The sequence below is a fragment of the Notolepis coatsorum genome, assembly GCF_963971535.1.
Source record: "Notolepis coatsorum genome assembly, chromosome: 1".
NCBI classification, from domain to species: Eukaryota; Metazoa; Chordata; class Actinopteri; order Aulopiformes; family Paralepididae; genus Notolepis; species Notolepis coatsorum.
In genome coordinates this window covers 311,906,460-311,922,093 of record NC_140165.1, presented here as the reverse complement: position 1 = coordinate 311,922,093, position 15,634 = coordinate 311,906,460, and the positions used below count along the sequence as shown (strand labels likewise).

The following is a 15,634-nucleotide window of genomic DNA, read 5'->3' as shown; positions in this document are numbered from 1 at the left end:
ACATTCGTCATATCCATCCATGCTAACTCTCACTGCCGCGACCTCTCACTCACTTTCTATTGCCTTCGCACAGACTCCCTTCCTGCTCCATTGTGTGCGTCCTTCTGTGGTGAACTTAACGTTTTTAACAACCCCCCCCCCATAACACACACACACACACACACACAGGTTAATGTCTCACAGTCCAGCTGTTCTCAAAACATTTGTTTCGGTACTTTCTCAAAAAACAGAAGTTCCTCGGAGTCGTAAACATATGGTCAGGTCATACTTTGGAGATTTAGATATCGGGGCCAGTCAGGTGTTTTCGCAATTTTTCCCGCCAATGTTAGAACTGTGTCTGTGTGTGTGTGTGTATATGAGAGAGAGAGAAGAGAGAGAGAGAGAGAGAAGAGAGGAGAGAGGAGAGAGAGAGAGAGAGAGAGAGAGAGAGAGAGAGAGAGAGAGAGAGAGAGAGAGAGAGAGAGAGAGAGAGAGAGAGAGAGAGAGAGGGGAGAGGACAAAGGGAGAGGAGAAAGGAGAGGAAAGAGAGAGAGAGTGACGGAAGATCATTGCAACACGAAGGTGCATGCATGCACACACACACACACACACACCACACACACACACACACACACACACACTCAGGTCGAGGGGCATCCCCTTCCCTGCAAGATCAGACAGATTATTCACATTACGAAAGATATAAAGGCCATCAGGAGGCTCAATGACTCACTGTAACACTAACCCATCCATCTACATGCACACACTCACTTTAAACATTCACTTTAGACACTTTAAACACTTTTAACACTACACCATATTTTATCTATTATTAAAAGAGATTTGCACTATACATCCATACCTCATTTTAGCATTTAGCATTTCTTTAAAGTTTGCATTTTCAAAACTTGAAACTTGATAAACAACCACGCAAAGAGATCCGGTTGGTAAAATGCACTTTTATTACGATTCACGTCTGCTGCCCATTCCATATGGAAAGAGAGGGGGGGAGGGGGGGGGGGGGACAGAGCAAAGGAAAACAGCCACATTCTCAGAACAAACCACAGTACAAAAAGGCAATATCAATATGTACAATATATTTATATACAACAAAGCTATTTTACACACAAGTATAAAAACAAATATCATACATCTTTTTCCGACCACGGTGGCGTTACAGAGAGACGGTGTACAGTAGGTACCAGATCTGGGCCTGGAACACCTGCTCAGGGCCTGCGGTCACAGACGACCCGACACATTATGATTGGCTGCACGTTGGAAAGTGTATGGATGCTGTGTGTACCCGATTTAGATTCTGCGATTGTTTGTGTACAAACAGAGATCCCCGTCTAATAAAATGTAAATAATCTGTGTTATACATATACATTTACATTTAGTCATTTAGCTGACGCTTTTATCCAAAGCGATATATATATATATTAAGGCTGTCAAAGTTAACGCGGTATTAACGAGTTAACGCCCCGATTCTATTAACGCCACTATCTATTTTTTAAGAATAAAAAAAAAATATATATATATATATATATTTTTTTTTACTAGACTTCACTCAGGTGTATTATTGATGCTCTCATTGATACTATGTTTGTTTCTGAAGTGTGTGTGTGAGATATATAGAGAGAGGGGGGGGGGGGTGAGAGAGATGAGGAAGGGGCAAGAGAGCTGGGAGAGTGTGTGTGTGTGTGTGTGTGTGTGTGTGTGTGTGTGTGTGTGTGTGTGTGTGTGTGTGTGTGTGTGTGTGTGTGTGTGTGTGTTGTGTGAGAGAGAGGGGGGGGGGTGATTACTCAGCCCTTGTGTGGGTGAATGTAACAAGTTCTAACGTTTTCTTTCCCCTATTATTTCATGCACACTTTATTCATTGTTTTAAATTATAATTTTCTTTTAAGTTATTTTGTGCATCACTCTGTTTTGAATTTGATGCAAATGTGCAATGCATGAGGGTCATCCTTTTGTGTTAAATGGCTGCATAAAGCAAGCATTTGTTGACTCTCATGTTGATAAGAGTATTAAAACTTGGAACTTGAAAAAGATCCGTTTAAGGTAGATACAAAAAAAGGAAAAATGCGATTAATTAGCGATTAATCCCGAGTTAACTATGGACAATCATGCGATTAATCAGATTAAATATTTTAATCGATTGACAGCACTAATATATATATATATATATATACGTTTAATGTAGACACAGAATCTTTATGTTTAGAAATTCCGTATTTAATTCTGTGCTGGGCATGAATGTACTTAATTGAGAAGAGAAACAGCTAAAGACTGATTTGCAAACAGCAAACACGTATAAATTAACATTAGCCCTTTTTTATTCACATTCAAAAAAACAAAAACAAAAACAACACAACACAGCACCCCGGTCCTAACCCAACAAACAAATAAATTCTCCATAGCAAGACACTAACTACAAACAAACCGACAGAACTCATGGCACAAGGCGTATGTAATTTAAGGACTGTAATATTATTTTTGAAATAGTCGAGCAGTTGATTTTGTGAAGGACAACATTCTTTTTAAGTTAGATGAGTTAGCTAGTTAACGTTAGCTAACAAATAAGACCACAGAGAACTCTCTCAATCAAATAGTATGTTGATGAAACCTAACGATCAAAGCTTATACGACTAACGTTACATTTGAGTACGTACGGTCACTTGTACGCTTTACGAGAAAACAAAATGGGGGGAGAATATGGCACATTTTTCAAATCACATAACGTATAAGGAAGTCATCGTTACTCTGCCGAACACATCTATAGGACCCCGAGCAGATCTCCAAAGGCACAGTGTAGAGTTTTTAAATCGGTTTTCTCAAACGTTTTTTTTACGCCATGTCTTCCAAGTTCCGATCAGCAGGATGCTCCCCCCTCTGGACAACAATGGTACTTCACTTTACTCTTATTTCCTTTTTTCTAAAGGACCTCCCATAATTATTATTCAATCCACCGATTCAATTAACGTTCAGGTGCTCGTTCTCGTTCCGACGCTCATTCACTCTCGTCGCCCTTGGCAACACACATTCCATAATACTCATCTTTATGTACACCTCGCATGCACAGACACACACACACTATCTCATTTTCTCTCTCTCTCTCACACACACACACACACACACACACACACACACACACACACACACACACACACTATCTCCTTTTCTCTCTCTCTCATACACACACACACACACACACACACACACACACACACACACACACACACACACACACACACACACACACTATCTCCTTTTCTCTCTCTCTCATACACACACACACACACTACTGTATCTCCTTTTCTCTCTCTCATACACACACACACACACACACACACACATACACTATCTCATTTTCTCTCTCTCTCATACACACACACTATCTCCCTTTCTCTCTCTCTCTCTCATACACACACACACACACACACACACACACACACACACACACACACACACACACACACACACACACACACACACACACACACACACACACACACAGATAAGTGTTAAATAAACTCATCCATCCGGTGCTCTCTCGCCCCCCCCCCCCCATGGTTGCAGTGACGGTCTAAGCAGGAACATCTATCAGTTACGGGGCATCAACGACTCCTGGGGGCCTGGGGGCTGGAGGCTCCTAGCTCCTGTTGTAAGTAGTCAATCACCCCCCCCCCCCCCAGGAGAACAGTGAATAACTGGGACACACAGCCGCGGGACACACAGCCACAGACCTCGAGGCCAGTCTCTGTGGGGCGCTGCTCGTTGGCGATTCTTCAAAGTCTTCAAAGCGGGCTCCGAGCTGACGACGCAGGTGGGTCTTAGTTTGAACGTTTAGCTCCTACAGGGTCGTCCAACGGCCACCGCAGCTCCTGAAGATCACGCGTCGGAGAGGTCGGGAGGATAGGGGTCACCGTCGCCGTCGGACCAGGAAGTGATTCAGCGATGACGCGGCCAGACGCTGGAGCGAGTGTGAAGGGTGCAAAATAATTAAAAAAAGAATAAAAAATAAAAAAAAAGGAAAATAAAACTCCTCAGAAGTCAGCGAGTTCAAAGGTCACACCTCCAGTTCCTGATTGTCCGCGTAGTGGAAGCGGTTGAGTTTCTCCCTCTCGCGGTTCGAGATGTCCAGCTTGGGCCCGTGGGCCGTGGGCTTCAGCGCGGGGGAGGGGTGCGATGGCGCGGGGGAGGGGGGCAGGGCGAGTTCTATCTCCTCGCAGCAGCGCGGGACGGGGGCGGGGGCCGAGGCGTGGGCGTGGGGGCCGGCGGCGGCGTGGGGGGGCAGCAGGGGCAAGGGGCGCTCCACGTCGTTCCTGATGAGCGTGACGAACTCCCGCTGGTTGTTGATGCCCCCCTCCTCCTGCGGGCCGCCCTGCTGCTTCCTCTTCCGCCGCCGCCGCCGGTGCAGCCGCGAGAGCAGCAGGGCGCAGGCGGCGCAGCCGCAGACGGTCAGCAGCGCGGACACGCCCACCACCACCATGTAGAGGCTGACCGCGCCTCGGGCTGCGTCCGACACGCCCCCTGGTGGAGAGAGAGGGTCAGAGGTCAGAGGTGGTGATGTGATAGATTACATGAGATTAGTTTAGATTAGATTAGATTAGGTTAGAATAGAATAGATTAGATTAGATGAGATTAGATTAGATTAGATGAGATTAGGTTAGATTAGATTAGATTAGGTTAGAATAGAATAGATTAGATTAGATGAGATTAGATTAGATTAGATGAGATTAGGTTAGATTATATTAGATTAGGTTAGATTAGATTAGATTAGGTTAGATTAGATTAGATGAGATTAGGTTAGATTAGATTCGATTAGATTAGATGAGATGAGATTAGGTTAGATTCGATTCGATTCGATTCGATTAGATTAGATTAGATTAGATTAGATTAGATTAGATTAGATTAGATTAGATGAGATTAGGTTAGATTAGATTAGATGAGATGAGATTGGGTTAGATTAGATTAGATTAGGTTAGATTAGATTAGGTTAGATTAGATTAGATGAGATGAGATTAGGTTAGATTAGGTTAGATTAGATTAGATTAGATTAGGTTAGATTAGATTAGGTTAGATTAGATTAGGTTAGGTTAGATTAGGTTAGATTAGATTAGGTTAGATTAGATTCGATTCGATTAGGTTAGGTTAGGTTAGGTTAGATTAGGTTAGATTAGATTAGATTAGATTAGATTAGGTTAGATTCGATTAGGTTAGGTTAGGTTAGATTAGATTAGGTTAGGTTAGATTAGATTAGGTTAGATTAGGTTAGATTAGATGAGATTAGATGAGATGAGATGAGATTAGATTAGGTTAGGTTAGGTTAGATTAGATTAGGTTAGATTAGGTTAGATTAGGTTAGGTTAGATTAGATTAGTTTAGATTAGGTTAGGTTAGGTTAGGTTAGGTTAGGTTAGGTTAGGTTAGGTTAGGTTAGGTTAGGTTAGGTTAGGTTAGGTTAGATTAGATTAGATTAGATTAGGTTAGGTTAGGTTAGATTAGATTAGGTTATATTAGATTAGGTTAGGTTAGATTAGATTAGATTAGATTAGGTTAGATTAGATTAGATTAGGTTAGGTTAGATTCGATTCGATTCAAATGTATTGTCATCATACAGCAGTACAGTACAAGTACAGTACAACGAAAAGAAGTTTGGCCTACAACCAGAGTGAAAATGTAGAAGTAAAGTGCAACAGTAATATACAATGTATACAGGTGATTAAACTGGGTACAAAATATACAAATGAGTACTACTGAGTGTAGTGCTAATCAGATGTATGTACAGAGTTGTAGTATAATATGTACAGTGATACAGGTGTAAAGACAGTATGGCAGTAGTAGTCATACTGGCCAGCAGTGTAACTAGTAGGAGTAGGACATGTACAGATATAGATATAGTAAGGGACTATGTGCAGGTAAGTACAGACAGGTGTGGATAGGTATATATGTGGTGAGAATGAATATATATATATGTATATACAGTATTATTGTAAATCGTTAGCCTCATACGAGAAAGATTTTTGGAAAAGAAGAAAGAACTATTTTTGGAAAAGAACTAATTTTCCAGCAAATGTGTATGAGTTTTTAAATTTATATTTTGAAAATAAGTTCCACAAGGTGTATCAACAAGTTTGCAAAAATACAAAAACACAACAACCATTGCGTAACAAAAAAAGGTGACTTTTAAACAAAATATGTCGCGATTTAGGCCTTTTTTTCCTCCATACATACTATACATGTCACACACTAAGGCAGTTGTTATACTTGCCTATAAGTCATGCGATCGCCATCTGTGTGTGTAACGTTAAAATGCACAAGTCACATGAGTGAGTTAAGCAGATGGGGATTTTTTTAACGTAACAAGCGTTCCGATTGACCGAGGACATAGGCCCTAAGCCAGGACGATGCAGCAGTGTGAGGAGAGTACAGTTAGGCAGACATCTCAATTTGCCCAAAATATTACTTAGGCAATTATCGTATGAGGCTAACGAAATGCTATCATACAAAGCTATGGGTTATTTGTAGGTGTATAAGTAAGTATATAGAGGGGTTATATGCAGGGTTATATGCAGATAGCGTACATGTACATACTGTATGTACATGTACATTTCTTACATGCACACACAAACACACACACACCATACCTGGACAGTGTTGACCGTGGCAGGCGTCCTTAAAGCTCATGCACTTGTTGCCATAGTAACCCTCGGGACAAGCGCACATGTACCCTCCGTCCGTGCTCCGACAGGGCACTCCCTGGTCACATGGGTTGGGGTCACACAGATCCAGCACTATCTGGAACGAGGGAAGGAGAGGACGATGATGACCATCAGTGTCAGAGAGTCACAAAGGTGCTTCTGAGACGTCTGCCCTTCTCACATCATTTGAACCCTTTCACTACCACCACCACACTACAGAAGGTTAACCCTTTATTATCACACTACTACAGACAGGTTAACTGTCTGTAGTGTGATAGCAAAGGGTTAACTTTCTGTAATGTGGCGGTGAAAGGGCGGCTAACCCTTTGTCGCGTGGCAGTGAAAGGGTTAACCTTGTATGTATTGTCGCAGTGAAAGGGTTAACCTTCTGTATTGTCGCAGTGAAAGGGTTAACCATTTTTTGGTAGTGCGGCGGTGAAAGGGTTAATATCTCTTAACATTTCAATAGTCTGTAGCTCTTTTACTGGTTTGGCTACTTCAGTGATAGCGTTCTCACACGACGATAGCACGAGTAGGTAACTTCATACTGTCTTATCTGATCGTATCCAGCCCACTGAAATTCAATCTCTTCCCAACTTTTAAATGTTCTATTGAGTCATACCGCTTAGCTAGCTCCCATATAATAGCTCTTTTAAAGGAAAAAAACCATCGTCTTTTACTAGTATGCACTCTGCTACTAAGGAATCTACCGTGCCTATATTACTACCTACCTACTATGCTAATATGTCTTTACTACTAGTATGCACTCAAGACTGTAGCACTCAAGTTTAGGGCTGTCTCCGACTAAGGATTTGGATGGTCGACTAGGATTGGCCAAAATTTGCCGTTAGTCGACTATTGGTCGACTGTTCCACCCCAGGTGAAAATCTGCATAAAATGTATACCTAGGTAAATGGAATATTGCTCCACTTCTACAAGGGCTATTTGCATATTCTTGGTATCTAGGAACATCTATGGACCTCAATGAATGTATTCTCAGTGTCAGAAATATTGTGTCTATTACTAGGCTTGCTTAAATTCTGATGAAACAAAGGAAAATATTAATTATGATTTTTCTTTTCATCTTTGACAGTGAATAAAACCATGATAATAATGACCAAACTTAAAAAACTGTCACTGAGCTAATTCAGTACCCTCTTGAGATCATGTGTACAAAAGATCTAAGGAAATTAATAAAGGGAAGATGATAAAATTGAAGGTTTTGTATATACAGTACTGAATTCTCCCATCCGGACCAATGCAATTTGAAATATTATTATAGAATATAGAATATATGCTTATACATTACCTTATTATAGCCAATTCGCACATTTATATATATATACATATAGTATCTTTCAAATGGCCGAGTTCAATTTGGATATAGTATCACCAGGCATGCGTAATAACATATACAGATATTTAATGTAATCGACTGTACTTTTTTATTTCTCCCACAGTGTAATCATTCTGTAACTAATTTCAGATCTAATTATTCCTACATGATTACAATAGTGTGGAGAAACTGACTGCGTTTCAATATTTGTCAAAAACGTTACCTTTTGTAGCTTATTATCGCGAATCATAACAATTATTGATATGATTCCTTCAGAACGCCGAACTTTGAACGTCCATAGCAGACCACAGGAAGTGTAGTTTTGAGAAATTCCGACACTGGCAGATAGCTGGCGAGGCGATCTTCAAAATGGCCGCCAAAAAACTACAATTCCCATGGTTCAACATTTCCATTTCCGGTTCCGCGTCAAAAACGCGACTGAACAATAAAAACTTAAAATGATAAAAACTCACTTTTAACCTATTGCTAAACTATTGCCAACCTAACGTTTTACATTCTACATGTATTTGTGACATAGTAGTGATAATAATACTTGAAAACGTTTGATTTTAAAAACGCAAATTTATTGCATCACTCATAAAAATATTAATATATGATAATAATGTCAAAAAGGGGTCGGTACCGACCCCGTGGGGGGGAACAGGTTAAAAGAAAAGTATAATATTTTTAAACCTTTTTTATTTTATTAAATTTTTTTACATTTTTTCTCATTCCATTTGGGCTGTGGGGGTGCTTAATGTCTGAAGGAGTCGACTGAAGGCTTCTTGTTCTCTGCAAAAGCATGCAATTGGTCCACTGATGGATACATCTTGATATTTGTCTAGTCTAGTGTGTTCATCAGATGGGTGAAATCCTCTTTCAGTGCCTCTGTGCCTGTTTTCGTAGGCAGTTAGCCTCTGGTATGCGTGCCATTAGTGTTAGCCACGCTTCTATACCTCTTTTCTTTTGGAAAGAATGATAAAAAAATATATATATATATAAATTAATATTTTTTTTTATATTTTTTTTTATTATATTCGACTAAGAGGTTGGCCAGTCGACTACGGCTCCTTTCGACCGATTAGTCGACTAATCGATTAATAGGGGTCAGCCTGACACTGTTTGACAAACAACGTTGCTGACCCTTAGCTGCCAGAGTTGTACCCTTCCTTCCTGCTGACTCGCTAGTCGCTTTGGATAAAAGCGGTTCAGCTAAATGTCTAAATGTAAGTGTAAATATACTGTAGAATATACCAACCTCACAGAACACGCCCGAGTAGCCCATAGGACAGCTGCACACGGCGGTCCGCCCATCCTTCTCCACGCACTGTCCTCCGTGCAGACAGGGGGCGCTGTCACAGGGACCGGGGCTGGTCTGGCAGTGCTTCCCGGAGAAACCAGGAAGACACAGACACCTGGAGCCGGACATCAAGTCCTGAGGGGAACGATGTCGATCGTTATGTGACAATTATTGTCTAGATTACTTATGTGAACAACACAAAGAGATGTAGAGGGAGAGAGCGAGAAAGAGAGAGAGAGAGCATTGATTGATTGATTGATTGATTGATTGATTGATTGATTGATTGATTGATTGATTGAATATTATATCAACCCTTTCAGGTGTGAGTTCTTTTAGAGTTCTTCCCCAGAATCCTATCTTAGACCTGGAGAGTCACATGATACTGTATGTCGAAGCAGTTTTCTTACGAGTCTTGGACGATGGTGATGTAATCTATAGGCATGCTGCGGCCTTAAATTCCTGGAATCTGTCCATCAGATTCATCTGATCCATCACTGCCTGGTATGGGAACAGCACGGCACAGGACAAGAAGGCCCTACAGAGTGTGGTGCGCTCAGCCGAGCGTACCACGGGTATTGCGCTACCTCCCCTGCAGGCTCTATACAACAAGAGGTGCAAATCCAGAGCCTGCAGGATAATGAAAGACCCCCACCACCCCAATAACAGCCTGTTCCAGCTGCTGAGGTCAGGCAGACGCCTGCGAATTCTAGAGACTAAGACGGAGAGGCTTAGGCTAAGCTTCTTCCCCCAGGCCATCAGAGCCTTGAACAATGAACATCGAGAGACACAGAAACTGAACTATCCACACACAAGTACATACACGACACGCACGCTGAGCACGCTCACACACTAGCAGCCACTTTAACACTCATGCCGCACACACGCACACTTATGGCCAGAGGAAAGGCCACTTAAAATAGTATAACATCAGGAACAGTGTATTGCACTACTAAAGCTAACTAGCATGTCCTATATGCTCTGTAAATACTAATGTACAGATACCGAGATGGCACACCATGTACCTGTTTATTGCACTGTTTTATTGGATTCTATTAATATGTTGTACCACTGTATTTTATTGGATTCTATTATATGTTGTACCACTGTATTGCACATCGTCGCGGGCAAGACCAGCCGCATTTCATTGTATACCTGTATGCCGTGACAATTAAAACTCTTGAATCTTGAATCTTGAATCTTGAATCACTCTGCCCTCAGATTCATCACTAATGATAGATACGACACTCATCACTGTGTCCTTTATGAGAAGGTTTGTTGGTCCTGATGGAGAGGTGCAACAAACACTGGTATTTGTTCATTTTTAAGGCCCTTATTGGTAAGCTACCTCCTTACACTACACACCATTATTGGAATGGAATTTTCGGAACCTATGGAACCCGTTCTAGTGACTGGCTGGTCCTCATTAAGGTCCCCTGAGTTTGCTCTGAACAGGGTAAATCTGCATTTTGCTATGATGCCCCTCTAGCTCGTGGAATGAACTCCAACAGTCCTTAAAGCTTGAGATTCTCCCCTCTGTTTAATTGATTTGTTATCCTTACTTTTGCCTCGCCTTGTATTTGAATTTGTATGCCGTGTGATTTTATATGCCTTTTCCTTAGCTTATTTCTGTATATGTACACTCGATGTGACTGTAAATGAGGGAAACCTCAGTTGCCTTTCGAGTTCAAATAAAGGGTTGAAATTAAATATTTATAAGACCTCGTCTGGTTCTGGACAAATCCCTGCCTATGATCTCTACTATAGGGGGTTTGTCAAGACAGCTGGGTTTAAACAGCCCCACATATTCATGGAGCACTTGTGCACTCATGGGAGCAGAGATGAACACAATTAAAAAGAGACGCAGGAAGACGGAGACAGAGAGAGACAGAGAGACAGAGAGAGACACACACAGACAGATACATGGATTTTTACTAAATTGTACAGAATTAAATTCATTCCTTTTTATTATTTGTTCTGAAATTGTGGGGGAGAGAGAGACACACACAGAAATACAGAGAGACACACACACAGAAAGACAGAGAGAGAGACAGAGAGAGAGATACAGAGACAGCGAGAGAGAGACAGAAAGACAGAGAGAGATACACAGAGAGAGAGAGAGAGAGAGACACAGAGAGAGAGAGAGAGAGAGAGAGAGAGAGAGAGATTGATTGATTGATTGATTGAAAACTTTATTAACAGATTGCAGAATGGGTACAATACAGTACAGCTCAATACACACAATTGTTAAGGGGATGCAGACCAGAGAAAGACTTTCGTCTTGTTTACATCAGGGTCCCCCATTTTCAATTCATCAGGACATATATGACATACATGACATACAGTACTGCTACATCTATACATTTATGACATACCAGATTTGCAAATACAGTACTGTTTGTGATACAGAAGGAGTCAGGAAAAGGCAGTATATACATTTGACGTAGAAACTGTACATTGGAGGAGGTTGGGTGGGGGGGGTTGGGTACACTGGGATATTGACAACCATACTGGGTAATCTACATTGGAGGTGGTTGGGGGGGGGGGCACACTGTATATACAAGCAAAACTGTACATTGAGGGGGGGGGGGAGGGGGGGGGAGAGAGAGAGAGAGAGAGAGAGAGAGAGAGAGAGAGAGAGAGAGGGGGAGGGAGATGAGAGAGAGGGGGGGTAGAGGTTAGAAAGAGAGAGGAGAGAGAGAGGGAGAGAGAGAGAAAGAGAGAGAGGGTAGAGAGAGAGGGGGGGGGGGTCGAGCGAAAGAGAGGGTAGAGAGAGAGGGTAGAGAGAGAGAAAGAGGGTAGAGAGAGAGGGTATGGATAGAAAGAGAGGGTAGAAAGAGATATAAAGAGAGTGAGGGTAGAGAGAGAGGGGGTAGAGAGAGAAATAGAGAGATAAAGAGAGTGAGGGTAGAGAGAGAGAGAGTAGGAACACAGGTATGGACAGAAGAGGTGAAGGAGACCACATGATGGAGACTACTCACCTCACAGAGACCTCCGTTCAGACACAAGCCCTGACAGCTACTGTTCCCTGTGAGATCACAGACAAAACGACAACATTAGATAGTGGGCGGGCGCGCTTCATATAGTATATCTACTATAGAATATAGAGCATGGAATACAGTGTTATCATAACAGTGTTTCAGAAACGATGGTCAAAGGCCGTACAAGCCTGTGGACATTTAAGTGCCCTGTCTCAAATGTCTTCCAGTGATACCCTATGAACGATGATTGATGTGGTTAATTAACCCTATAAAATGATACAGGGCACATGTGGGCTTTGAGCCTGAGGGAAAATGCTGTTTAAACACAAACCATTGAGGTTCCTCATTCTTCAACTACCTGCCACAAAACCCATCTGCTCCCCCTCCTCCTTTCTCCCCTCCCCTCATCCTTTCTCCGCCTCCCCTCCTCCTTTCTCCTCTCCCCTCATCCTTTCTCCACCTCCCCTCTCCCTTTCTTCTCTCCCCTCATCCTTTCTCCTCTCCCCTCTCCCTTTCTCCACCTCCCCTCCTCCTTTCTCCTCTCCCCTCTCCCTTTCTCTTCTCCTCTCCTCCTTTCTCTGCTCCCCCTCCTCCATTCTCCTCTCCCCTCCTCCCATCCTTTCTCTGCTCCCCCTCCTCCTTTCTCTGCTCCCCCTCCTCCTTTCTCTGCCCCCCCTCCTCCTTTCTCCACCTCCCCTCCTCATTTCTCCTCTCCCCTCATCCTTTCTCTGCTCCCCCTCCTCCTTCTCCTCCACCTCCTCTCCTCCTCTCTCCTCTCCTCTCCTCCCTCTCCTTTCTCTCTCCTCCTCCTTCTCCTCTCTGCTCCTCTCCTCATCCTCTCCTCTCCTCTCTCATCCTTTCTCTGCCCTCCCCCCCCTTTCTCTCCCCTCCCTCTCTCATCCTTTCTCTGCTCCCCCTCCTCCTTTCTCCCCTCCCCTCCTCCTTTCTCCCCTCCCCTCATCCTTTCTCCTCTCCCTCTCATCCTTTCTCCTCTCCCCTCTCCCTTTCTTCTCTCCCCTCCTCCTTTCTCTGCTCCCCCCTCCCCCTTTCTCTGCCCCCCTCATCCTTTCTCCTCTCCCCTCATCCTTTCTCTGCCCCCCCCTCATCCTTTCTCTGCTCCCCCCTCCTCCTTTCTCTTATCCTCTCCTCCTTCTTCTCTTCTCCTCTCCTCCTTCTCATCTATCTTCTCTCTCTCTTCTCCGCTCCTACTCCTGCTATACTCACTGATGTCACAGTTCGGCCCCGCCCAACCAGGAAGGCAGTCGCATAGGTATCCACCAATCAGGTTGCGGCACGAGTGGGCATGGACACATATTCCTAATTCACATTCGTTGGTGTCTAAGGAGAGAAAGAGAGAGAGAGAAATTGTGACATGTCAGTAAATAAATGAACACTGCGATATAATAAATGATTCTATGTCCATCACTACTGAATAGCGATATTTACTTTTCATTCACTGAGCCCCCAGCCTGACACACAGCATCCTACTTGCACGTTCGTTTGTCCCTGCGTGCACTTTGCCAGGGGTTAAGGCACTGAGATCCCACCCCCATTTCTACGTGAACCTGGATACAGATTCACAGGGCAGTGAGATCCCACCGCTGTCACCAATGTAACCGAGTGGATTTGAACCTGGAACCATCGGATCCACAGGCGGCCGCACTAACCAGTTGAGCTAAAGGGTCAGACCCGTTAGCAGGTGCTGGTTGACTGTAGTTTACACTAACCAGCTGAGCTAAAGGGTCAGACCCGTTAGCAGGAGCTGGTTGACTGTAGTTTACACTAACCAGCTGAGCTAAAGTGTCAGACCCGTTAGCAGGTGCTGGGTGACTGTAGTTTACACTAACCAGCTGAGCTAAAGGGTCAGACCCGTTAGCAGGTGCTGGTTGACTGCGAACAACTCATCCGTAGTTTACACTTCTACCACGGGGGGCTCCAGGGAGCACTGCACTGTGGGCGACCCCGCGCTTTGACCCCGCTGAATAAAAGCACATGTGTATGGGTCTACTACGGGACGATGTCTGTGTATCTAGAACAGACAGACACATTTCAAGTGCCTCGTGTGAATTGATGGTAAGATAATCTTCTTAAGATGAGGCACTGGATAACATAGATTCCTCTCAAATCACCCCGAAGCTGTCGTGTGTAATCAAAGCGTGATTTATTAACATGTGATTTATTAACATGTCTATTTATCATGTCTATTCTAGGTATCTTATTATTATTACTACTATTACTATTGTTTTATTGCACAATCGTAGCGGGCATGGCCAACCGCATTTCACTGTATGCCCTGGTATGTGTGTGATGAATAAACTCTTGAATCTTGAATCTTGAAGCATACGTCTTTTTGTAAGTAAGCCGTTACAAACATGTCAGGAAGCTCTCTGGCTATTGGTAGAGCCACTGACTTCAATGATTAAAACAGGAAGTGCAGAATCACTGGACCGACGCTGGTAGGAAACACGTTGCAACTTCCACTGAGCTCAGAGAGAGTGCATCACGCCTGTCACAACAAAGCTATTACTGATTCAACTAAATAAACGTCCATCGACTAAATAAACGTCCATCCAAAACCCACCTAAAAACTAGAGATGTTCCGATACAATTTTTTCCTTTCCGATCTGATTCCGATACCTAAGCTTTGGGTATCGGCCGATACCGATACGTATCCGATACCAGTGCATAAAAAAAAAAAAAAAAAAAAAAAAAACGTTATTATATAAATTATACTTTTTTATTTATTTTTTACAGATACTGTTTTATATATACTGTTTTTTAAAAACCCACCGGTTCACACTTGCCTTCTTCACGCAACACGGCCCACCCCCTGACTCTTTTATTTTAAGCCACAGATCCCGTTGTTTTAATTTTTTGTTAATTTTCTTGTTACCGTTTTATCCAATTTGACAGCACCTTGCTTCCTTTTTTTTATCTTATTTATCTTATTCTTTTCCCGTTGTTACTATACACATATATACTTTTTTTTACCCTTTCTTTTATATAGCTTATCTCTCCTTGTACAGTGTCCTTGAGTCTGAGAAAAGCGCTTTTCTCTTCAAATCCATTTTTTTTATCCACTTTTTCTCCCATTTTCTATTTTTCTCCCATTCCAATTTCGTATCGTCCAATTCAACCCTCCCCTGTCTCGAACGCTGTTTCTTGCCTCCCACAAGCCGGCTGCAATGTGGACGAAGCCATACATAGCACGAGTCCCCTCCGATACTCGAGGTAGCAGCCGTCGCATCTTTCCACCTGCGCGGTGCGATCTTTCAGCGTCAGGGGTCTGCGCTTTGGAGGGGCGCCGCCCCCATCGCTTCTTGATTCTACTGCGCAGGCG

At 43.0% G+C, this 15,634-nt stretch overlaps 1 protein-coding gene across 1 annotated transcript in view; it reads right to left on the bottom strand.

Moving 5' to 3' along the window:
• Nucleotides 1-4,045: 4,045 nt before the first annotated feature.
• The window catches only part of LOC311226102 (uncharacterized protein), a gene marked incomplete at both ends in the record, with an annotated part of 28,474 nt that continues 16,885 nt past the window's right edge, over nucleotides 4,046-15,634 (bottom strand). Inside the window, 5 exons of the mRNA XM_084311477.1 lie at nucleotides 4,046-4,509; nucleotides 6,627-6,777; nucleotides 9,275-9,451; nucleotides 12,295-12,341; nucleotides 13,519-13,632. Of these exons, the coding sequence (XP_084167603.1) occupies nucleotides 4,046-4,509; nucleotides 6,627-6,777; nucleotides 9,275-9,451; nucleotides 12,295-12,341; nucleotides 13,519-13,632 (953 nt within the window). The remainder of the gene's footprint in view (nucleotides 4,510-6,626; nucleotides 6,778-9,274; nucleotides 9,452-12,294; nucleotides 12,342-13,518; nucleotides 13,633-15,634) is intronic.